Source organism: Anabrus simplex, chromosome 1 (assembly GCF_040414725.1).
Source record: "Anabrus simplex isolate iqAnaSimp1 chromosome 1, ASM4041472v1, whole genome shotgun sequence".
In the NCBI taxonomy this organism is placed as follows: domain Eukaryota; kingdom Metazoa; phylum Arthropoda; class Insecta; order Orthoptera; family Tettigoniidae; genus Anabrus; species Anabrus simplex.
In genome coordinates, this window is record NC_090265.1 from 538,102,824 (window position 1) to 538,129,334 (window position 26,511).

General features: G+C 39.1%; 1 protein-coding gene across 1 annotated transcript in view; it reads left to right on the forward strand.

The window, feature by feature from the left end:
• Positions 1–26,511, forward strand: part of LOC136869123 (uncharacterized) — a 76,013-nt gene that overhangs the window by 38,251 nt on the left and 11,251 nt on the right. Inside the window, exon 6 of the mRNA XM_067144826.2 lies at positions 16,400–17,143. Coding sequence (XP_067000927.2) covers positions 16,400–17,143 — 744 coding nt within the window. The remainder of the gene's footprint in view (positions 1–16,399; positions 17,144–26,511) is intronic.

Below are 26,511 nucleotides of genomic sequence, written 5' to 3' on the forward strand. Positions count from 1 at the left end.
AAGGATACGAAAGGGTGATGGGTAAATGTGGGAAAGATATGGAAGCTAATGGGAATGGGAAGCATTTGATGGATTTCTGTGCTAGTATGGGTTTAACAGTTACGAATACATTCTTCAAGCATAAGGCTATTCACCGCTACACATGGGAGGCTAGGGGTACCAGATCCATAATAGACTATATCTTAACCGGCTTCGAATTTAGGAAATCTGTTAGGAATGTACAAGTTTTCCGGGGATTTTTTGATGATACAGACCACTATCTGATCTGTGGTGAACCAAATATCTCCAGGCCTAGGGTAGAGAAAGTGAAGTCTGTCCGCAAACGAATAAGGCTAGAAAATCTCCAGGATGAGGAAATTAGACAGAAGTACATGGATATGATTAGTGAGAAGTTTCAGACAGTAGGCAGGTTCAGGGTATAGAAAGAGAATGAGTGGCATACAAGGATGCTGTTGTAGAAACAGCAAGGGAATGCCTAGGAACAACTATGTGTAAAGATGGGAAAAGGTGAACATCTTGGTGGAACGATGAAGTGAGAGCAGCTTGTAAACGTAAAAAGAAGGCTTATCAGAAATTGCTCGAACAAAGGCCGAGGTAGACAGAGATTTGTATGTAGATGAAAGAAACAGAGTGAAGCAAATAGTTGTTGAATCCAAAAAGAAGTCGTGGGAATATTTTGGTAATAACCTGGAAAGGCTAGGACAAGCAGCAGAGAAACCTTTCTGGACAGTAATAAAGAATCTTAGGAAGGGAGGGAAAAAGGAAATGAACAGTGTTTTGAGTAATTCAGGTGAACTCATAATAGATCCCAGGGAATCACTGGAGAGGTGGAGGGAATATTTTGAACATCTTCTCAATGTAAAAGGAAATCATAATGGTCGTGTTGCAAACAGCCAAGCTCATGGGGAGCAGGAAAATGATGTTGGTGAAATTATGCTTGAGGAAGTGGAAAGGATAGTAAATAAACTCCATTGTCATAAGGCAGCAGGAATAGATGAAATTAGACCTGAAATGGTGAAGTATAGTGGGAAGGCAGGGAAAAATAGCTTCATAGAGTAGTAAGATTAGCATGGAGTGTTGGTAAGGTACCTTCAGATTGGGCAAAAGCAATAATTGCACCTATCTATAAGCAAGGGAACAGGAAGGATTGCAACAACTATCGAGGTATCTCGCAAAAGCAGTTTTCACCTGTCACCCACCCTTCTCTGCGCAACCCCCTTTTGCGTGTCAGTTGTCAGAACGAAGCAAGCTCATTCTTTGAGTTATAGTCATTGGCATGTAAGCGAATATACTAAAGAGCAAATATCGCCGCTCTATTCTCTTTTTTAATGGATCATCACTGCTACCAACTTGCTAGTTACATATTAAAATCAACAGACATAAGATCAATAATGGAGATTCCCTTACCCAAGTAAATGATAAAAGTCAAGATGAAATAAATCAAGATATTCATAATCAAGTCCATTTTCAAGCTCAGGGAAGAATTAAGTAAGGAAACACCCTCTGTCACCCTCACTCACTTTAAGGTTGTCGCTTAAGTGGGGCCAGTATCCAGTAATCAGGAGATAGTGGGTTCGAGCCCCACTGTCGGCAGCCCTGAAGATGGTTTTCCGTGGTTTCCCATTTTCATATGAGGCAAATGCCGGGGCTGTACCTTAATTAAGGCCACGGCCGCTTCCTTCCAATTCCTAGGCCTTTCCTATCCCATCGTCGCCATAAGACCTATCGGTGTCGGTGCGACGTAAAGCAAATAGCAATTTAAGGTTATATATTTTAGCCTTTATTTTGATATACGCAGTACTGTAGCCGTATTCTTGAATAGACAGATACGTTTTGAACAACACTACCTGTGTTTGGTGTAAATAATTCAGCTCCGCCATTGAAATTTGCTATTTCTTGTTGGACCGAGGTGAAATCACGCTTTAATAATACACATAAGCAAAAATATAAGAATGCACAAGGACTATGTCTGCAAACAGTACCAGTCAAGACAAGGTTACATTGATAAGGAAACTTCCACCCATTTCAACTGATTCTCATTATGTCAAAAACTTATCATAGAAACAAGATAAAAACAAATTCTTACCCTTGAAAATGTTGCAAGTCATATTATCATCATCATATCACTGCGGTATACTGTATTTACTCACGTATTAGACCCCCTTTTTTCCCCCCACTTTTGCAGCCAAGAAAAGTAAAGGGGAGTCCAATATGCGATAACCTCAAATTGTATGCAGTGAACACAACTTCTAGGCTATAAAGAGCTATAAATTGTATATGTAAACATTCTACACTATTCTTTAACAAACTTTTTTTTTTTTTTTTTTTTTTTTTTTTTTGCTAGGGGCTTTACGTCGCACCGACACAGATAGGTCTTATGGCGACGATGGGATAGGAAAGGCCTAGGAGCTGGAAGGAAGCGGCCGTGGCCTTAATTAAGGTACAGCCCCAGCATTTGCCTGGTGTGAAAATGGGAAACCACGGAAAACCATCTTCAGGGCTGCCGATAGTGGGATTCGAACCTACTATCTCCCGGATGCAAGCTCACAGCCGTGCGCCTCTACACGCACGGCCAACTCGCCCGGTCTTTAACAAACTTGAATGTATTTAAGTTATATTGGCTATTTTTTTGACGGAAGGCAGTATTTCTAAATGTAAAGACAATACATGGTTAGCACGACTTTTAGGCCTACATATAAAAGTAAATACAGTCAGTTTTAATTACTGTTATATCACATTATTCGTTACATCTCATTAATTCCTCTGATGAGGTTGACATCAGAAAGGGCATACGGTCGTAAAAACTCGCTACAAAGATTCGTCTCGCGTCATACTCGATCCCATAAAGAAAAGGGACATGGGTATCCTATTATTATATTTTGCAAAATTGATACAAAATAACTTAATAGCCAGTCATGTGTCCCTGTCATTTGAGCAGTAGGCCTACCACACAGTAAACCTTATCACTGCTTTCATTCTAATTATCGTCCCGCGCTGCCAACTTCTCTGCTACCGGCGTGTCACCATTCCAAGTGACGTCATCTTCACTGCCATCTCATCTGCTATGCACTGCAATCGAGAGCATTCAAGGTTCCGTCGTTTTTAACCTTTTAAAAATAGTTTTATTCCCGACTATAGAGTCCAGATGATGTGAATCTAATCCCAAATGGTTTCTGGAGATGGTCTCTGATATTCCCAGCTGGTGTGTGTATAGCAAAAGCCACTCCTTCTGAATAAAGCCTGTAAAAAGCGTGCCAAAGCACCAGTTGATAACTAGCGTATGTTAAAAGTTGTACTTCCGAATGTAATGCATAATGACTGGAAGCATTCTTTTGATAACTGCAGCTGTTAAAAGCAGACACTTAATTTTTAGGATCCGTTTTATCATCATGATGTTTAATTTTGTACGTTCGTTGTCTCAATTGTTTTATTAATGCATACCCTTGTATGTTTTGTTTGGTATCTACAAAAATCGTAAAATTGAGCGGGAACATAAAATTATTATTATTATTAATTGTTAAGTACGTTGGCGAACAATCATTATGATTGTGTAGTTACGTTTTAAATCTACTTCTCTCCATAAAGTACATATATTGGCCCGAGTTACGAGATATTAAACGATCACTTTGTTAATGATCTTGCCTGCTATATTAATAGCAACAACCATGAATATTTCTCAACTAAAGTAAACTCGTTTCCTCATCCCAAAGTGGTGCAGCTCTTTTTAGACGCTCCGAGGGGAGGAGAGTTACACGTACCATTTTTACCGCATATCAACCTTCCTGCCATTCGTACGGTACAGTACCGTGAATCGAACTCAGACTCCTAAGAACGGCAGCAAATTGTGCTAACCATTACGCTGTCGGACATTCTTAACTACAATACACAGACATATAGCATGACTGATGCATGCTTGCAATACGCGGGTCGGACACGAAACTATTCACCTATTTGTGCGACGTCATCAGAGCTGCAATAAGCCTATGCTACGGAGACGGTCATTTCTTAACTATGAAACACAGATGTACTGCATAACTTTGACGCGTGTTTTCATTGTGTGGGTTGTACGGACGAAACTATTCACAAATTTGTGTGATGTCATCAGAGCTACAATAAGACTTGTACCCGCTTTGGAGCGGAATCGTTGTTCTTCTCTGGCGAGTTAAGTTGGGGTTTCTTGTATGCAAGATTTATTTTTTCATTTTCTTTGTCTCGGAAATCCAAGGGGGGAGGGATCTAATACACAAGTAAATATGGTATATATAGATACTGCCTGCTATGTCTTCCTATTCCAGTTCCTTGTAGATGTTTATAATAGCCTTCTGAAGAGAACATCGTAGAAGAGATGACATTGCTTCCCTTTTTGGAGGAGTTCTTGCAGATTTTCCTTGCTTCTTACACACTGTAATTAAATTCTACATGGGAATTGGATGAAATAAGGCCGTATTAATAAAATGCTGTGTTTGTCATATTACAACAACTATGTTATTAAATACATTATTCGAACATGCCACACTTACCTGGTATTATCCAGATTGATTTACAATCTTACAGAAAAGTGTATGGTTAGCAACACTGAATCAAACCCATCAGTTAAGAAAATAAATATAAATCACTTACCTTCAATATTATTAGGGGAGAAAGAGTAAGGTTGTTCCCTTAGTGTACTTGCGTACATGCTGAGTAGTATACCAACTGGATCTTAATATCGCTGTTAACTCCCTTCCCTGCATGCATTTCAACAATGCTAAATTGTCCTTTTTTTTTTCACAGTGAATGTTAATAAACATTTATGTAGATAAATTATGAAGTGCAGGATGATCCTCACATGGAATAATCACCACTGCACCATGAAGCAACAACCAGTAATGAAGTACAAAGAAACAGGCAGTCCTTCCTCCAGAAGTCCAATCGCAGTTACGGGATAATGCCATCTAAAAAACCTGTTATTACTCTTTACACATCAAGAAATATACATTGATGCTTTATGAAAATTTAACTTTAAACATATTACTTAAAGGCATATGGGACTTTTCACCTAAAATGAGACAAAATGCGTTTTGTATATTTTTTGTTAGGACTACAGGACACTTTAGTGAAATAAATGACAATCCCATTAAACGGGGATATCTTCTCACTCTATGCTAGGTATCTTCATTTTTTTCGTTTTTCTCTTCTGGTCAGAGTTTTTTGCTTTACGTCGCACCCCGGACACAGATAGGTGTTATGGCGACTGCAACGATGGGACAGGCAAGGGCTAGAAGTGGGAAGGAAGCGGTCATGGCTTTAATTAAGGTACAGCCCCAGCATTTGCCTGGTGTAAAAATGGGAAACCACAGAAAACCATTTTCAGGGCTGCCGACAGTGGAGTTCAAACCTACTATGTCCCAAATACTGGATACTGCCCGCACTTAAGCGACTGCAGCTATCGAGCTCGGTAGGTCAGAGTTTAGAAGGATGGTTATTTAGTTGTACTTCCTCATAAATAAATAAATAAATAATCACCACCATCTTACGTGTTTTCTCATTTCATTGATCTTGAGCAGGGTCCTCATCTCACCCTTCTCTGTTCCATTAGTGTTGTGTTTTGGGACATAGGGTTTATTTCTTTCTCCCTTTTACATTTAATCATAGCCATCTACTCTAGTTTGCAGAGTATCTAAGAATGTTGCAAATGATGAAGAAAACATAAGTTGAAGTGATAACAGTAATGATTACAATAGCACTTCTTGTCTCGTGTGTCCTCCTTGGCTGGACTCTAAGCTCGCTGTTACTAACAATATTTTTCCTTACATCTTTCAACTTGCATTCATGGAAATATTCAATAAAATGACTAGTTTATTGTTTTGTGTCCAGTTGTTTCATGAAGTGAGGAAAAGCTTTTTGTTTTAAGAAGTTGAATACTTTTCACAATATATAAAAATCTGAGATTCTCTGTATATAAGACGACCGGGCGAGTTGGCCGTGTGCGTAGAGGCGCGCGGCTGTGAGCTTGCATCCGGGAGATAGTAGGTTCGAATCCCACTATCGGCAGCCCTGAAGATGGTTTTCCGTGGTTTCCCATTTTCACACCAGGCAAATGCTGGGGCTGTACCTTAATTAAGGCCACGGCCACTTCCTTCCAATTCCTAGGCCTTTCCTATCCCATCGTCGCCATAAGACCTATCTGTGTCGGTGCGACGTAAAGCCCCTAGCAAAAATGTATATAAGACGTAATGATATTGTTTAAACATAGGGATCTTACAAGAAGAACCAAAATTTAGTTCAAAATGACACTGCCTGCTCTTCTACGCTTCTGCTAAAGATAACTATGGTAGTACTCCCACAACCATTTCGTAATTGTAAGTCTACTGTTGATCCTTTCTTGAAACTTGTAAGGTGATCCCAGATAATGTCTTAAAATAAATGAAATTATCAATATGTATTTTACTAATAATTAACCTTTCCCGGGTGCAAACCCACATATGGGTTACCTGTCCGTATCCTCGCAGGCGGAAACCCATATATGAGCTTGTACAACACTTCAAAATTTTACCGGCTTTCTGAGTTCAAATAGTAATACGAATAGTCAACAGATTACATAAGCTTGCACTTACAAACATTTTAAAGCCGAATTGTGGCGTTACAATTATATTACGCACATTTCTTTGTGAGTTATCAGCTGAGTTTGTTGATCGTGCATAATTGCAGAATACTGTGGTTCGTATTTTCCAGTTTTTTTCCACGTTTTTGGCTAAATAGTTCAAAGGAATCTAATCACAATTGATGAGATAGTTGATGAAAAGTGGCAGTGGAGTGTCAGAATTGTCATTTAGCAACAGTGAAGGTCGTCTCCCAAGATTTCTTGCGGCAGCGGTAGTGAATGCAAGGGTGGCACAAGTGATCATACAGGCAATAGTGCACGTGCACTCAGTGCTTCCTGGGCTGACGTGAGTAATTTTGATCTGTCCCATCAACTACGATTCCAATATATAACATTCAGCGGGAGACTATAATACCATCATATTTTGATCAAGATTCTGATCCACTAGAGTATTTTTATCTTTTCTTTTGATGATGAAATTTTTGAGCTAATTACGAATGAAACTTGTATTCAGGGAAACACAAATAAGAAGAAAGCAACATCCCAGACTAAAAGGGCAAGAATTGCATCATGGTTTCCCCGAGTGTTTCAGACATGGAAGCCTTTATTGGTGCGGTGACTAGGGTTCTTCTTCTTCTTCTTCTTCTTCTTCTTCTTAGTGTGCTGTCTCTTTTGTATGGTATTTATTCAGTATACATTTATTATTACAGTATCAGCATTATTTTTAGGATTTTTTTTTTTGTTGTTGTTCGTCTCTCTTGTTGTATTTTGTCAGTGAATTGTGATTACAGTAATAGAATAACAATTTTTACAAAGTTCATTATACTGGAAAAAAATTTTGGTGACACTTGTGCAGTTTTTGCAGTAACAAATTCTCGTAAAATAATAAAAATTTGTTTCTGGAGCACATCAGTGCTGAAATTCAGTGAAACCTGAAATATATGTTGTTCTTATAAACTAATGCATACTTTAGGATACTTTTAGCAGTATTTACATCACATTATTGTTTTCCAAAAGTACCCTTAGCCCACGGTCGCAAAACATTGCCGCCCACGAAGGGTTAAGTTGTATACAAAAAGAAGGAACTTCAATAGGGGCAAATATTAGAATAAACACAATGAATAAATGAGGAGACAGTTCAGTACCTTGTTGTACACCTTATCTTGGCTCAGACCATTCTGTGTACGCATTAGAGATGAGGGAAGAAGATTCTTGGCCCAGCTTGAGCTGAGTTTGCTTCAGTGGCTCAGCTCTTTTCGAGTTTTATGTTTAGCAGGGGTTGCTTTGTGGCAGGCATTATTCTTGAGAATGATTTCCAATACACTGACTCTGTCACAGTGAAACAAAGAAAGAAAAGAACAGCCTTAAACTATACTGAGAGTAGTACTTTCAAAAGACAGCAGTTCAATCAGTCAGCAATGATCTGCATTTAGGGCTGTTGCCCAGGTGGCAGATTTAAACATTTTCAAAGAACTTGGAAATTTATCGAACATGATATGTTCTTGATCATGATCTTTAAACCTTTTAATATTTTACATATAAGCAAATTATATGATGGAACATATGAAGAAGTCAGCATTTATTTGAAAAGAGGGTGCCACATTTGATGCAACAATTTCACATATACCCACTGCATTCTTCTTGGCAAGATTATTACATGATGCCCTGCAGCATCATACAACCTTCAAGGATGGACTTTTCCTTTATAATGTTCTTTGATGTCTTTGAACTTCATAATACATATTTGGCCATATTGTGGTGATTCTACAAACTTTTCATAAATGAACTCTTATATTTTGTTTTGATTTTTCTTAAATATCATTATTGCTTCCATACCTCTTCTTCTCAATTGTATTAATGTTAAAATCGTTCCTCACATCTTTATTTTAAAGGTCTTATAATCTTATTTAAGTGTTTTTTGTTGTTTTTTTTTGCTAGGGGCTTTACGTCGCACCGACACAGATAGGTCTTATGGCGACGATGGGATAGGAAAGGCCTAGGAGTTGGAAGGAAGCGGCCGTGGCCTTAACTAAGGTACAGCCCCAGCATTTGCCTGGTGTGAAAATGGGAAACCACGGAAAACCATCTTCAGGGCTGCCGATAGTGGGATTCGAACCTACTATCTCCCGGATGCAAGCTCACAGCCGCGCGCCTCTACACGCACGGCCAACTCGCCCGGTATATTTAAGTGTTTGTAGTGTTTATGTGTTGATGATTGCTCCAAGTGCCAAAACATGTCCACTATTTTTTCATAAATAATCTTTTGAGATTATAATGACGTGTATTGATTAGGTGGTTAAAACTATTGTTCTAAAGTTTCCTATTAAATTTAAAAAGAAAGCTTGATGCAATCTTTATCATTACGAAGGAATATTTCACCATGTGTGTGACAGTAAATAACTTGGTACAGTAGATATCCGCACAAGAACTATATTATCGATTCCTTCAGGTTGCTATGAAAGAAAAGTAAATCATCTGCATTATCAAGGTGCTGTTTTGATGAATGTTTCTCATTAACTACAAATCCTGCTATACTGAATGCACATTCACTGTATGAACTTGTGATTGGAACACAGAATTTTCTTTGTTACACATTCTAGTTTGGGAAGTGCAGTTTCATAAGCCTTTCACCAGGCAGTGATACTATCTTTGTGTAACAGCTCATCCACATTTGCAGTTACCAAACGGTAAACTATAATTTCTCTGTCTTTGCTGGAGGATGTTTCTTTGCCTTTTTAAGAGAAATTTACCCATTTAGAGAATGGCCCCTTTTCGTAAGGTGTAAGAAACATTTTTATCCATGATGCCTTCATCCTCTCTGCCTGTGGGCAGATAACAAGTAATTAGCTGTGTGCAGAAGAAAATTCATACAAATTTTATATTTGACTCATTCTTACCTGTGTTGGGGCAGGTTGGAGACCCCTTTTATTGAATAGGAAGTTATAGATCTGGTGGGTTTTTTGTGTGTGTGTGTGTGTGTGTGTGCGCGCGCGCGCGTGTGTGTGTGGTTGTTGTTGTTGTTGTTGTTGTTGTTGTTTTTTTTTTTTTTTTTTTTTAATAATATATATAAAAGCAGTTCACAGAACTCTGGTCAGAGGAACAATTAGGTGATAATAATCATCCATAACAAATTTCTCGTTCAGAACCTGTAATGCTTGTGCCTTTGTGGCTTGCAATTCAGTGAATTCTGTGTCGCAGACATTCACATGATCCTCAAGAGTTTTTGCTCAAAGAAGTACTTCATGAATTGTTGGATGCTGATCTCCATCAAGATAGTCAGCGGCTGTTTTAAGAGGCTCAAGTAAACCTGTAAGTTTTTGGAGGTGATTTCTATCAATAATTGAAATATCTCCAGAGCTGTAGATTTGCTCTTGTTTCTGTCGTACAAAGATGATAAAGCTTCTCTTAGTCCATTATTTATTTCTATTGACATCAGAGAAATTAATTTTGAACAACACTAACATCCACTAGTAGATTTTAAACACCTCAACTGGGTGAATTGGTCATGCGGTTAGGGGTGTGCAGCTGTGAGCTTGAATCCGGGAAATAGTGGGTTTGAATCCCACTGTCAGCAGCCCTGAAGATGGTTTTCCATGGTTTCCCATTTTCACTCTAGGCAAATCCTGGGGCTGTACCTTAAGACCACGGCCACTTCCTTCCCACTCCTAGCCCTTTCCTATCCCATCGTCGTCATAAGACCTATCTGTGTCGGTGCGATGTAAAACGAATTTAGCACCTTGATCAGTAGCAAATGTTGCTTTCTAATTCTCAGAGCTGCTGCTGCTGCTATCTATCTATCTATCTATTTACCTATTTTATTTATTTAATCTGACCCAAATTGGGTTTGCCTAAGGAGTAGAATTTTTTTCTTTCTTTTTACATACAGTACAATATTTAATGTCTATTCTAGCCTATGTGTCATGACATAATTCATACAGATAATTTTGGAGAATAGCTACTGAATATTGGTTACAATATTTTCTTGGGCTCTCGTTTCCAAGTTGTAATACACACCTTAATTTCAGCTGTAATATTCAGTCCCGTTTTTGGGACAGCTGAGGATGTTCCTAAGGAACGAAACATATACTATTAGTTAACTTGTTTTAAGCAAATATACAGTATCAAAAAGGTGGAAATTCTCTCTTTTATTGTATTCTTGTGGTCCCTTTGGAATAGCCGAACAGACATTTGATCTTGTAATCCTGCTCTTTTCTTACCTAACCTGACAATTATGCTTTTGTAATGTGAAATGGCTCAAGTTTGATTTTGAAGAAAGGAACCCCTTTCCATAGTTCCTCCACTTCATATACAAGGCAGCAGATTGAGTACTGGAATGCCTCATCTGCTAGTTGTACTATTCTGAAGGTCTCTTTCTCCACCAAAGCTGCTGTTAAGGACTTCCCCATAACTCTGGCAAGAGGCCCCAACAAAGTGCTGTTAGCTAGACCAAAGTTTTTTAAAGAGGTTTTACTCCTCTATTACTCGCCCTTTGTCCTGGTTTGTGACAGGCAGAGTTTGGCCTGTGATATACTGGGCTCAGGTTGTCAGGCTTATGACTAATTTACGAAGGTATAAATTGTAACAGCACGCCATGAATGATCTAACTGCTTGTCAGTCTTTTGGGTGAGTGGTGATATCATTTGTAAGTCTTGGTGCCATCTTTTTGATCCCTGTCCATAATATTTAAAGAAAATTTAATCATCATCATCATCATCATCATCATCATTTCCCTTTATCCAGCTGTAGCCGGGTAGGGGCAAATATGGTTCCTCTCCACTTTCTTCGGTCTTTCCACCACTCCTCCTCCAACACTGTGTCCCAGTCCAGGTTTCTTTCTATAATGCTGCGTTGGATGGTATCCTTCCATCTCAATCGTGGTCATCCACGGCCTCTCCTTCCTTGGATTTGCATTTCCATCACCTTTTTTGGCATTCTTTCGTCGCTATTCGCTTTATGTGCCCAAACCATCTTAGTCGGCTCTTCTCTATTCTGTCATTCATTTTTTCCACTCCAATTTCTTCCCGGATTTTCTCATTCCTTATTTTGTCTCTTCTACTCTTCTGTATCATACTCCTCAAGAATTTCATTTCGGCTGCCTGTATTCGACTCTCATCCTTCTTTGTCATTGTCCAAGTTTCTGCTCCGTAAGTTGTTATGGGTACGTAATACATCTTGTACATAGTATCCTTTGCTTCCACTGGCACATCTTTGTCCCATAACATATTTCTTACACTATGATAGAAACAACTTCCAGCTTGAATCCTTTTACTAATCTCAGCATCCAGTCGAGCATTATCCATTAATTCGCTCCCCAGGTATTTAAACCTTTTTTCCACTACTTCCAGGGGCTTGTCTGCAAGTCTAATCTGACCTTTCCCTTCTTTCTCCCCTCTAGTCATAACAAGAGTTTTACTCTTTTCTACACTTATTTTCAATCCACATTCTTCAATCTTCCCATTCACCACATTTAACTGTTCTTGAACCTTCCTGTTGTCTTCTCCCCAAATCACAATATCATTTGCAAATATCATGTTCATTTCTCTTCCTCCATATGCTGCTTTTGCTGTTCTCATGATGTCATCCATTACTATTGTAAACAGGATTGGTGATAGAACACTTCCCTGTCTCAGCCCACTAGTTATTTTGAACCAACTTGTCCTGCCAACTTGTGTTTGCACGCAACTACAACATTCCTTATACAATGCCATTATCATTTTTATTAATCCCTGTCCAATTCCTTTTTGCACCAGACTGTCCCAAACTTTCGTCCTAGGGACACTGTCATATGCCTTTTCAATATCAATGAATGTCATCACCATATCATTCCCGTACTCCCAATGCTTTTCCATTAGTTGTCTCATAATGAAAATGGGTTCTATTGTTGACCTTCCACTTCTGAAACCAAACTGATTTTCCTCTATCTGGTTCTCAACCCTCAACCTTATTCTACTTTCCAGTATCCTTTCCATTATCTTAGCAACATGGGATATTAGAGTAATTCCCCTGTAGTTCTTCAAAACTTTATCACCTTTCTTGAAAATTGGGATGATTATTCCTTTTTGCCAATCCTCAGGGACCTCCTTTTCTCCCAGACATTCCTGAGAACCCGATATGTCCACTGCAGGCCTACAGCTCCAGCTGCCTTTATCATCTCTACTGAAATTTCATCTATTCCAGCAGTTTTTCCATTCTTCATCTTTCTTACTGCCATTTCAATTTCATTCATTGTAATTTCTTTATCCATTTCTTCGTCAACTAATTGCCTTTCCTGGTTGTCCATTGAATGACTGTCATCCGTTCTTATGTTCAGCAGCTTCTGAAAATACTCTCTCCATCTATTTCTTATTTCTTCTGGCTTTGTTAAAATTATGCCACCTTCATCCTTCACAAATCTGGTGTTTACTTGATCTCTCTTTTTGTTTCTTAAGATACCATACAGTAATTTCTTGCTGCCCTGCGTATCATCTCTCAATGTCTGTGTGAATAAGGCCCAGCTTTTCCTCTTTTCTTCCTCCACTACTTTCTTGGCCAAATTCTTTGCCTCCACATATTTTCTACTTTCTTCAGTCTTAGATGTTTTCCATGCTTTCCATGCCATTTTCTTTTCCTTCACTTTAATCTTTACCCATCATTCCACCAGTGTGTTTCTTTGTCTTTCACATTTCCTGATGTTCTACCACACACCTTTTCTGCACATCCAACCAGTGCTTCCTTAAATCTTTTCCATTCCTCTTCAACATTCCCCACCTCTGTCCTGGGTACCAAGGGTATTATTTCCCTTTGAAATTCTTCTTGTATGCTTTTCTCCTTCAACTTCCATACTTTAATTCTTTTCTCTCTTCTTAATTGGGGTTTTTCAATCTTTCCAACTTTCAATTTTCCTATCACAACTCTATGATCTCCACCAAAGGCTTCTTCAGGCATGGCTGTTACATCTACAAGGTTCTTCCGGTGTTCTTTCTCTATGATTATATAATCAATCATGGTCTTTGTTCGTCTGTCTCCCCAGCCATACCTTGTAATCTTCTGACTGTTCTTCTTCCTAAACCAGGTGTTTCCAACAATCATTTGATTCCTCATGCAAAAATCCACCAACAACTCGCCTTCTGGATTTACATTTCCATATCCAAAGGGCCCTACAACATCTTCCTTTCCTTGTCTTTCCATTCCAACTTATGCATTTAGATCTCCCATCAATAGTACTTCCTTATCTTCTATCTGTCTCTCCACTTCCTCTAAGAAGTCCTCTAGATGTTCATCTATGCAACCAGTTTGTGGGGCATACAACTGAAATAGATCTTTCACGCCATTTTCAAACTGGAGTCTCATCATCATCATCCTATCACTGACGTACTTTGTATATTCCAGATATTCTTGGATTTCTCTTCTAAGTATGATGGCCACTCCATTTTTTGCTTCAGGTCCTCCGCTGTAATACAGCCTGTATCCTTCTCTCAGAGGGATCTCCCCTGTACCCCTCTTCTTGGTCTCGCACAGTCCAAGTATGGCTATATCTTTTTCTATCATGAAGTCAACCAGTTCTTCTGTCTTTCCCGTCAGTGTCAGTACATTAACTGTTGCAATTTTGATGTAGTTTGGTGCTGGTTGCCCATTTTTCACAGTTCCCCCAGCACCTGAAGAGCTGCGCGTCGCTTTTAGCAGGGGACGCCCTAACCTTTTCCGAGGCACCATATAGGCTATTGTTACGATGGGCTCGCCACACCCAAAGGCATTTTATACCTACTGCCAGGTTCAAAATTAGGCTGGCCCTAACATGGAGACAGACGCCTTTCGTAGCCGCTCCTCTGGAGTACAGACGCTGCGGGTATGCCCCTTCTGCCATCTCCGCCGTACCGAAGTCCACCTTCTCCGCCATAGATGCCGTAGAAAATTTAGTATCGAGTAATATTTATGTAATGAAAAGAGAGAAACGTATAAAAATACATTAGAGACAGGAAGTTAGGTCAAGTATAGGCACTTACAACAAAAGATAGGCTAAACACAATGACAGAAAGAGATAGACCATTTAAACATGAAAACAAAAAAAATAGAACAAAGTCCACATCTTCACACATTGCTATCTTCTTAGTTTTGATCTGTACTTGTCAATCACAACTCTTCCAGAGTAATTTTTTCTCAGTCCTCAGTAATCTCTTTTCTGTTTTCCACTTTTATCAAGAGTGCAAACATCCATTCTCATAGGGCAGATATTTTTGAGATATCACTGCCCTAGTTTAGAATTAAGACATCTTAAAAACAGCTGTTTTAAGATAGGAGTATTTAAGCATTTTGTTTCTATGCTGTAATTCAGGAAATATTTGGAGGAAACATTAAGACATTGTTCCCGGAACTTGAACAACCTGGGATTGAAATTAGTAGAGAACCAGATAGGGAAAGAGTTACGCTATATGCCCTTGTTTATATCTCAAAATGTCATTTTTGAAGGTGTCTTGGTATTCAGCCAGGGCAGTCATATTTTCAGACTTGATATGGGAAATGTGAGATAATGCAAAAGCTCAACGTACACAAGAAAAGGGAACAACAAAAGTGAGTACAAAGAACACAGGTCAAAAACATACAGGAGCAGCTAAATGAACGTAGCACATGAACAAAAATGAACGAACCCTGTGTTGGCTATTAATGGTAGCGAAGTTGTCTTATTGTGACTGGAAGCATCTGTGTCATTGTATAGATCACACTGAAATTATTATTATTATTATTATTATTATTATTATTATTATTATTATTATTATTAATAATAATAATAATAATAATAATGTCCAATGCAAATGAACCCTATTTTACAAAGTATTTTAGGGTTATAGTTGAAATATACCATTATAAGTTAAACATAATGATGGTGATTCTCAGAATCAGTTTTTGAAAGATGCGATGAATGAAAATTAGGAAATGTTTGTAACAGCATTTCTGTGTGAAAATATGGTATAGTGGTTGTGAGAGTTGAATATTACAGCAGTTCAAATGAGAGTCCGAATCAAATCTTGCTCTTATGAACACAGGACAGTCAAATACTAAATGATCAACTGTTTATGAGAAATATAAAACCTAGCTCATTGCAAGTGTCTGACAGGATTGAGAACATATCTTGAATCTAACCTGCTGGACTCACATGTCAATATTGTAGCATCCTGGGCAGGAAATCTCTGTTGAAAATTCTAAGGTGAAGTGGTTTATTTCTCTGAAAATCCTACCTAGTCTTCAGTTTAAAAATTGATCTTACATTTAAACTTGTCGAAGACAGAAATTTTTGTATAATGGTACCACTATCTCAATATTAGTAGCCTTTGCACAAACAAACGGTCAAAGTGTGCATTATTTTTTTTTTACTTTTATGGGAACCTTATTCCCATTTCTCCAGAAGAATATTGAATATTATTTTGTCTAAGGGATCCAGAGACATTTGAGGTGAACAGCTTAGGTCCATTGCTGGTTGCAGTTATTCATTAAAGTCTGTTTCCCCACCCCCACCCCCATATGATCGTCTATCTCAGTCCGAATACTACAGAAGTATTATTATTACTCTATATGCTTTGTCACATGTCACGCACCCTGCATTAATACAGGTTATCAGGCAATGTATTTTCATGCAAGTAAGTGGGGTTGAATATCAAGGTAGGGTGATCCAAACACTTGATGTGAAAGATAACATAACTGTAGCAATAAGTTGGTTCTTCACTTCCTGTGAATGTTGGATAGTAACATCAGAGTAATTGATTTAACTATTGAAAAAGTTACAGAAATATATGATGAAATGAAAAAGAGCTTTGTTTCACTTGTTCTTTTGTTTCTTTTCAGACTCTACAAATATAATTTTGATTCAAGAACTTTATACGAAGGCAACCCTGAAACCATTACCATCTAACATAAATTTTACCCAATTTAAGAACCAGTCCTTGAAGCAACATGTAATATTGAATAGTTATAAAATGGGTGGTCGACGACTAACGCTTGAGAACTTAGGGCATTGCCCGTCTCACTGCAATACAACTGTAAGAATATTTGATGAAAGAGCGAGTCGTGTGAATGAAATGGTGTGGAACTACACTGGAGAAAATACCTATGCCATGATACCAGCAACTTTGACATTCAACAAACGATCTGCCTTACCAGGAGATACAGCTCTAGACCAAGTGAGTGGCTTTGTTCTGAAACTCTGGCATTGGAACACAGCCAATATTAGGCATGTTTCTGTTGAAGGCAACAGTCAAGATGAATCATCTACTAAACCATTATATCGGAACCGCCTTAGGAGGGAAATAACTTCGGAGACGTGGCCTCGATTACAAGATTATCCTAATTCCAGCACTAGAACTTCACGTAGTGTTCAGCCACCATTTGCACAGAATCTCAAATGTCCTACTCTATCCAATATGACTATTCATCAGCTGAATGAGCGGGTTGTATTGATAACCTTCAATGCCACTGACATGCACATTGTGAACACTAGTCAGAGCGATATCACCCAGCTCTGTACACATCCAGAAACTGCTGGTGAACATCCTACCTGCCAGCCAGATCTCACCTTTCAGGAGCAGTCATGTGAGTGTATACCTTTTGTTATATTTTGCAAATGTTGTTGGTCCTTCAATTAAATATCTTAAATTAATTGGCATTCATTTACAAAGCATTGATCAACCAATATTTTATATTCAAGCTGCTAATAATTTCTTTCTCTGCATCCATGTAATGCGTAATTGCTTCAAGAATTCTTCATCTTGAAGTGCACTTGACCGAGCTCGATAGCTGCAGTCGCTTAAGTGCGGCCAGTGTCCAGTATTCGGGAGATAGTGGGTTTGAACCCCACTGTCGACAGCCCTAAATATGGTTTTCCATGGTTTCCCATTTTCACACCAGGCAAATGCTGGGGCTGTACCTTAAGGCCACGGCCGCTTCCTTCCCAGTCCTAGCCCTTTCATGTCCCATCGTCGCCATAAGACCTACTGTGTCAGTGCGACGTAAAGCCATTAGGAAAAAAAATGAAGTGCACTTGAAGTGTAAGAACCACTTTAAGCATTATAGTATTTGTACCATTTATCTTATTATTTATTGCAAATGTTAACATCCTGAAATGGTAAAACTATTCTCATCACCAGTAATACAAAATCCAAAAGTTTCATTCACATTCTTGTTAAAGATGAAAAGCAATAGTGAGGGAATACAAATAGTTATGATAAATTGTTGAATTATAGCATTGCATTTTTTTATCATGTCAGAAGCAAAAAAAAAAAAAAGTATACAGTATATATTATAGATTGGGATTCTTTGGACATATCATGAGGATGCAGGACTTGAGACTTCTGAAACAACTAGTACAACACAATCTCGTCTCAAAAAATACCACAACAGGATGTAAATGGATCAGAGAAGTAAGAGAGGATCTGAAGGAAATAGGCCTTACAACAGAAGACACCAAAAATAAGATAAAATTGAATACAAAACTCAAGAATACAAACCTCCGCTTTACCCTTACACAAAACAAACCAACAACACGCACATTTTCAACTGAGGAAAGGGCACGAAGATCGGAGCGTCTGAAGAAGTACTGGGAGGACCGCAAAGCCCGAACAATCCCTTCAAAGAGACCTGAACGACGGACTGACTAAAGTGATCCTATGTGGTCATAAAAGAAGAAGAAGAAGAAGAAGATATATTATAGACTACGTTATGTGGTCGCAGGGTTGCACTTTTGTAGACCAAATGCTGGCCACTTGAAGTGCATTTGTTCTTCCCTTGAACAAGTCATCCTCTGTGCAACTGTCGGGATAGTTGGTACGTTACAGGAAGTAGGCTGTAGTCTGTTCTCCACAGTCACAGAATGTGGAATTAACACCAAATTGTTGAAATTTGTCCTCCAGCTCGTGACACCTGGACACAATCCATCAAGAGTTTTTCAAATCACCCATTTTGTTGTGTTCCCAGGAGGGAGCTGTTCATTTGGTATCAGTCATTCATTTAGATGTCAATTTCTGGTCTAATACCAATATAATAGTCCGTTATTGGACATTATAAATTTTCCAGCTAATTCATTCTTGGTTGCCTGCATTTCGCCCTCGTGTGCTAAGTTGGGCTCATCAGTTGGTACTAAATTTACTCATTCAGGACAAATATTTCATGTTCCCTATGGGAATCAACATCTATATCATCTGATGGCTAGGCAGGCATCAATTTTTGGAAGTGAGACATAGTCTCTCATAGTGCATTGGCACTGCTGGTGGCTTCAAGTAGCCTATGCAGTGGCCTCCACGGTATGCACTAGCCTTGCGTCTTGGTAGGTGTGCTAAGTACCAGCTGATGAGCCCAACTTAGCACATGAGGGCGAAATGCAGGCAACCAAGAATGAGTTAGCTGGAAAATTTATAACGTCCAATAACGGACCATTATATTTGTATTATAAATTTACTCATTCAGGACAATTATTTCATGTTCCCTATGGGAATCAACATCTATATCATAATTTCTGGTCTGTCGCTCTTGAATCCTTGTTTGCCATGATGTTTGTGCAAATGTCTCAGTAAATCTAAAGAAGCTCCATCTTGATATGAGACGTTGGCAGGTTGGCTGATGTCCTGACAGAGGATGACCTTGAGATATCATGGCTTTGTTCTTCTTTTTCCTGGCAGCTGTTCTCGATGGATGTCAGGAGGTGCTAAAGCTGCAAAACAGTGGAGCTTTTCTAAAGGTGTGGGATGTAGACAGCCAGTGGTAATTTGGCTTGTCTCATTGGGTGCCACATCTACAGATTTGGCTTAGTAGGATTTATACCACACTGGGCATGCGTACTCAGCTGCAGAATAGCATATCGCTCCATCTTGATGGATGCCCAGTGTTATGCCAATCAACTTTGGTATAATGTTATTTCTACCAGCAACTTTTTGCTTGATGTTTGAGCAGTGCTTTCTGAACATCAAAGCACAGCAGAAAGTAACTCCTAGGTAGTTAGGGGTAATTCAGTGTTTCATTGAATTGTCTTCTGAGCTGCCCTCAAAGTTCAAAAAGCTTATGTGTTCTTAAGATGGAGAGCACAAGTCTGCATCGATATATATGGTTTTAGCTGGTTCTTCCTATAGTAAACAGTGAATGGGCATGGAACTACAGACAGCTTCTGTTCGCTGAACTCAGAACTGTCTCCTTGAGCAGTGATAGTGCGATCATCGGAGTAAGTGAGATTTTCTGTTTCATCTGGCAACGGCTGATCATTGGTATAAATTTCGAACAGCAATGGTGCACTCACTCTCTCTTCGGGCAACCTATTCGTTTGTCTTCTCCATCTACTTTTTTACCCTGGAACTCAACAAGGAAAGTCACGTTTCAAAGCAGGCTTCGAATAACGCTGATAAGATGGTAGTCCATCATGATGTTACAGACTTTTTCCAGGAGAAAGCGATAATTGTAACCTACCGAGAGGTCTATGAACACAGCTCCTGTGTACAGCCTTTTTGAAGCCATATTCTACATGCTGAGTTAATTTTAGTACTTGTGAAGTGAAGCTCTTCCATTTTTTGAACGTGGCTTGCTCTGAAATTAGAAGTGCCTCTATCTTGTCCATCAGTCTATGTAAGGTAAGTCTCTCCATGAGACATGGGAATGTTATAGGCTCTGTTGATCATACTATATGGTATTTTATTTATTTATTCATATTATAAGCAATACATCATGTATAAATTAGTTAAGAATGAGAACAATGATTAAGTAACTGGTAAAACACACTAGAGGTACATTCAGAGTAACAATTATGTCATATCATATCGGACCAGAATTCGGTGAGATCTCCATCATTTGGTGTGGCCTTCACTAAATCTTGCATAGTGCAAACAAGAGGGCGGGAGTTTCAATGAACGAGATGCGCCATGGTTTGTTCTTCTCCACAGGCACAGAGGGTTGACTTGTCAGATAGACCCCACGTCTTCATATTGATCTTAGATCGACTGACCCCAGACCGCAGCCTGTTCAGACTCTTCCATGTAGACCACGACTCTTCATAACCGGCTGGAAGAGTTTCAGGTGGATTGAGATGAAGGTTTCTGGATCTCCAGGAAGTGTCTTGATGATTGAAGTGGATCCGAAAGGCATTCAATAGAATGTAGAAGCATCATTTAAGTATTATGATATGGTGCCTTCTTATGGGAGCTGGGGTGTGTAGAGTCTGCCCCAATGGTTGTGGAAGTCTGAATAGGTTTTCTAAATATTTTAAAAGTGATATGGTCTTCTTTTCTAGATATCGTAAGGTCCACGTTATTAAGTGATTGTAATATCATTTTACTATTGGTTGAGCGTTCATCCAGCACCGCAAGGACATCGTCGGCATACCTCGTCCAACACTCAATGTTGTTTATATTACTAATACTTGTGTAATCAAGATGATCAATAAAAATCTTGGCCAAGATCCCTGAGGCCAGCGAACCCATGGGAAGACCATATTGTAAATTATGTTGAAAGTGAAGAATTGTTGTTGGGAATAAACTCCAAAGTGCTCATGAACTCTTCAGTATTAAGAATGCCTAAATTACTACTAAATCACAGGTTATCAATTAAGTAATACGCGGTTGCCAGATTTTCAGGATTTACGTAGGTAGTTCTCTTCCTTGTACCGTATTTTCACTATTGTTATTTTCCAAATTCATATATTCCTCATCATTAGATGTTCATTTCTGACCATGTATTAAGCGACATACTTCCATAACTTGTGTACACCTGCTATGCATCCCCTCCCCTAATCAACTCACTCATTATAAGCAATAAGTTTCATATTGATCCGTACTGAAAAACAAATTAGGAAGCAAAACACTAAAAATTGACCCACCCATTCAGTATTAATGTAAGAGGTACATTAAATTGGGACTAGTTTTGATCTTCCCATGAGATCATCTTCAGCCAAAAATTATCCAAAATTGACAAGTAATGATATAGAAACATTTTTTTTTTTTTTTTTTTTTTTTTTTTTTTTTGCTAGGGGCTTTACGTCGCACCGACACAGATAGGTCTTATGGCGACAATGGGATAGGAAAGGCCTAGGAGTTGGAAGGAAGCAGCCGTGGCCTTAATTAAGGTACAGCCCCAGCATTTGCCTGGTGTGAAAATGGGAAACCACGGAAAACCATCTTCAGGGCTGCCGATAGTGGGATTCGAACCTACTATTTCCCGGATGCAAGCTCACAGCCGCGCGCCTCTACACGCACGGCCAACTCACCCGGTCATATGAATGTTAAAATAAGGTTCTACAACAAAATTCAAATTGACAGTCTTAGTTGCCATACATCATCGATTTAAAATTGTCACAATTCTGTTTAAAAAAAGTTGGGTTAGGTAAAGATTCGCTTTCTTATACTTGTGTTTTGAAATAATTTAGTACAGAATCACATAAATAAAAATTTGCATTGTGATATATAGCTTATGGAATTTGCTGTTGCTCATTTTGAGTAAAAGTAAAATTATGTCACAGTACAGTTTCAATATCTTAGGCTTGTGGTTTGAAATAACTTAGTACAGAATCACATAAACTTTGCATCGTTACAAGAATGCAAAAAAATTACGAGGGCAAAAAAGAATATAGGCGATTAAAGAATGAAATGGATGGAAACTGTAGGACAGCTAAGGAGAATGGCTGACGGAGAAGTGCAAGGATGTTGAAGGTTGTATGGTCCTAGGAAAAGTGGATGCTTCGTAGAGCAAAATCAAGGAAACCTTTGGAGAAAGGAAAACTAGATGTATGAATATTAAGAGTTGAGATGGAAAACCACTTCTGCAGAAAGAAGACAAGGCAAAAACATGGCAGGAACATATCCAGCAATAGTATTAAGGTAAAGATGATGTAGTTCTGGAACAAGAAGAGGTTGTTAAGTATGATAAAGTGGCAGGCTCAATTTTGAGGTTGGAATTCGACAGAGCTTTGAGAGACCTGAATAGGAACAAGGCACCTGGAATTGATGACATTCCCTCTGAATTACTATCTGCCTTAGGAGAAATCAGCATGGCAAGGTTTTTCCATGTAATGTTCAAGATGTACAAGACAGGTGCCATCCGATTTTCAGCAGAACGTTTTTATACCTATTCCCAAAAAAGCCAATGCTGACAAGTCTGAATACTTTAATATCTCATGGCTGCAAAATTTTAACACGTATTATTTACAGAAGAATGGAAAGACAAGTTGAAACTGAGTTGGGAGATGATCAGTTTGGCTTCAGAAGAAATGTGGGAAAACTTGAAGCAATCCTGACTTGATTGGACCAAGCTGTTTGAGATTCTGAAGGTGATCAGTATACAATACCGAGAAAGGAGGATTATCTACAATCTATACAAAAATCAGTCTGCAGTGATGAGAATCAAGGGCTTTGAAAAAGAGGCAGCAATCCAGAAAGGAGTGAGGTAAGGCTGCAGTTTGTTCCCTCTCCTTTTCAGTGTTTACATAGAACAGGCAATAAAGGAAATCAAAGATGAATTTGGAAAGGGTATCTAAATTCATGCAGAGGAAATCAAAACCCTGAGATTTGCTGATGTTATTATCTTACTTGACTCTGCGAATGGCATGGACAGAGTCTTGGGGAAGGAATACAAGATGAAAATAAATAAGTCCAAAACAAAAGTAATGGAGTGCGGTTAAACAAGGTCAGGTCATACAGGAAATATTGGATTAGGAAATGAAGTCTTAAAGAAAGTAGATGACTGTTGTTCTTCTTTTCTTCATGGGGCCTCTAAATATTAGTTCCTAATTAGCGTCGACCTCTTAAGATCTTTTGCTACCATGTTTTACCTTCATTCTCACCTAGATATACCTGCTCCCTTCACAAAGCTGCAGGTTGTTCTTATTGGGTCGTCTTGGATTTTCTCTCTCTCTCTTCACCTGGTAGTCCTAGAGTGGAGAGGCTCTGATTCTGCCCAGCGCCTCACATTCGAAAAGTATGTGTTCAGCTGATTCCTCTGCTTCATTGCATTTCCTACATATATTGTCTCATTCAATTCTATGTAGGTGTTTTTTCAGATGGCAGTGTCCTGTCGATACTCATACTACGCATGTTATATTTTCTTTGCTGAGTTTCAACAGTTCTTTAATATGCTTCTTGTTTGGTTCTTTTATTAGTTCCTTTGCAAGCCTGCATCCTGGAGTATTCTTCCAGTTCTCCATTTGTTTCTTTTGTACCCATTTTCCTATGTAGTGTCAGGCTTGTCCATAGGAAATCCCGCATACAGGTTCTGGGCCTACAAAATGTGTTTCTGCCTCTTTCCTGGCTAGTTTATCTGCCTTTCCATCTCCTTCTATACCCGCATGCCATGGTACCCATATTATTTTGACATTGTTGTACTTTGAGAGCTTCAGGAGAAGTGAATGGCAATACCAGACAATTCTGGATATCCGGACTGCTCCTAGTGCCTTAATGGCCACTTGGCTCTCCATAAAAATGTTCTTATTCCTATAGTTCATTTTCAGATTTTCTTCAAGATATGTTGAAATATCTATCACTTCCACTTGAAAGACTGTAGTGTGTTTGCCGAGGCTCATCTGGATTGATCTCTCAGGTCTTCCCCTGTTGATCCCTCCTCCTGTGGCCTCCTCAGTCTTTGAGCCATCAGTCCACCACACCGTATCTTCTTTTTCAGTATTCCATCTGTTGATATCCCAGTCTTCTTTTTTTATTATCTGGGTCTCAAACAGTTTTTGAAAGTTGTACTTTGGTATCATATGATCAGAAGGCATGTGTAGAACTTCCTCTGTTATTACTCTGTTTATTTTACAGTGTCCTAGATTGTGTCTTTGTGCATTCCAGCACTCTGATTGTGCCAATCTATATGAACTCATTCTAGCCTGTCCTTTTATGAAATTGCATAGTGATGGGTGGTCTAGGAAAGTATTCAAGGCTTCTGTTGGCATAGTTCTCGTAGCTCCAGTTACGGCTATGCATGCCATTCTCTGTAGGCTACCCAATCTACTATTGACTTTTCCTTGGCTTACATTCTGCCACCAGATGATGGCAGCATAGGCCATCAATGGTCTGATGATCATTGTATATATCCACATTACCACTGATGGTCTTAGCCCCCATGTCTTCGCGGCGGCTCTTTTACATGCATACAGCAAGTTCTTGGCCCGGATTATGTTCCTTTCTATATGTGGATTCCAGGTTAGATTTTTATCTAACACTACACCTAGGCGCAGTGCCTGTTCTTCCATATATAAATCTTTCCCAAAGAGCTTCAGTGATCTCTTTCCCTCTAATTACCTCCTTGTAAAAGGGACCAGAGTTATCTTGTTCGGATTGACTGATAGTTGTTCTTCCCGACACCAGTTCTCCACAAGGTTAAGTGATCTTTGCATGAGGTCCTGGATAACACTCATCACCTTACCTCGTACCACAATCACTAGGTCATCTGCGTATCCTTGTGTATGAAAACCTTGTTCGTTGAGCATAGCTATGATTTTGTTCACCACGAGGTTCCACAGCAGAGGAGAAAAAAACTCCTCCCTGAGCACAGCCTCGGGTGGCCCTAACTATCAGCGTTTCTTCAGACAGGGTTGGTTTTATCATCCTTCCGTCTAACATCGATTTAATCCATTTGACGACGGTTTTACTCACCTTGCTCTTTTCCAACGCTTTGATCATAGTCATAGGTTGTATTGCTGAAGGCTCCTTCTATAACTAGAAATGCCGCCAGTGCAATTTCTTTATATTCTAGGCTTTTCTCTGGTTTACATACCAACTGATAAAGTGCTACTTCGGTGGATCTGCCAGGTCTATATGCCAATTAATTTTCATGTAACGTTGAGTTCAGTTGCACCGTTCTTCTGATATATTTATCCAGAATTTTCTCCATTGCTTTCAGCATGAAGGAGGTTAAACATAATGGTCTGTATGCTTTGGCTTGGGCCCTTCCAGGCTTAGATATGAATACTGCTTTAGCTTCAGACCATGATTTCGGCACATACCCTAAAGCTAGACTAGCTCTGAAAAGGTCCATCAGGGCATTGACTAGTATCTCCCATCCTTCCTGTAAGGAGTATCGAAAGTATCTCATCTGGCCCGGAAGCCTTTATAGGATGAAACGTGTCGATTGCCCATTTTACATGGTTATGTTTTATTATTCTGTTGGCACAGTTCCAGTCTGCTCTTCAAGCTCCTGTCTCTGTTCCAATCGTTCCTTCTTCTGTCATCTCCTCAGCCTTAGGAGAGTGACACGCCTTTAGTATCTCCAGCGTGTCCCTCCCCGCCTGAGTAAATGTCCCGTCTGGTTTCTCCAGTGTCCCCACTTGATTTATATGGGTTGCTTTCAGAAACTTTTGGAGCCTTGCTGTTTCAGTGTGTTATTCCACTTTCTCACAGAACAGTCTTAAAGATTTTCTTTTTGCTTTCCGTATCTCTAGGTTATACTTGGTGAGTTTCCTATGATATACATCCCACATACTGTTTGTAGATGATATTCTATACAAAATCCTAAACTCTTTTTTTCATTTTGGTTAGTTTTTTGTTCCACCACCTTACTTTCTTTGAGAGAACAGAGTTCATGGAATGAGTCTATAATGGCCTCTTCTAATTCTTTCTGTCCTCTCACACTAGTTGGAATGTTTTGTACAACCTTCCCTAGAACTTCTCCGTATCTGTCCCAGTTAGTTCTTCTTGGGTCTCTTTAGATCTCAATCCCACATAGTCTCGCATCTGTTGCAAATTGGATGTGCTGGTGGTCTGCAAATGATGGTTCCTCCAGCACCTTCCAGTCTTCAATAAAGTTTGCAATACGCGTAGTGCTTAGTGTAATGTCTGTTACCTCCCTACGATTTTTATTTACAAATGTAGGCTTATTTCCTAGGTTTAATATCATCAACTCAGTTCCAATAATAAACTGTAGTAAAGACTCACCTCTTGCATTGCATTTCATGCTGCCCCATGCCGTATGGTCTGAATTTGCATCTGCTCCAAGGA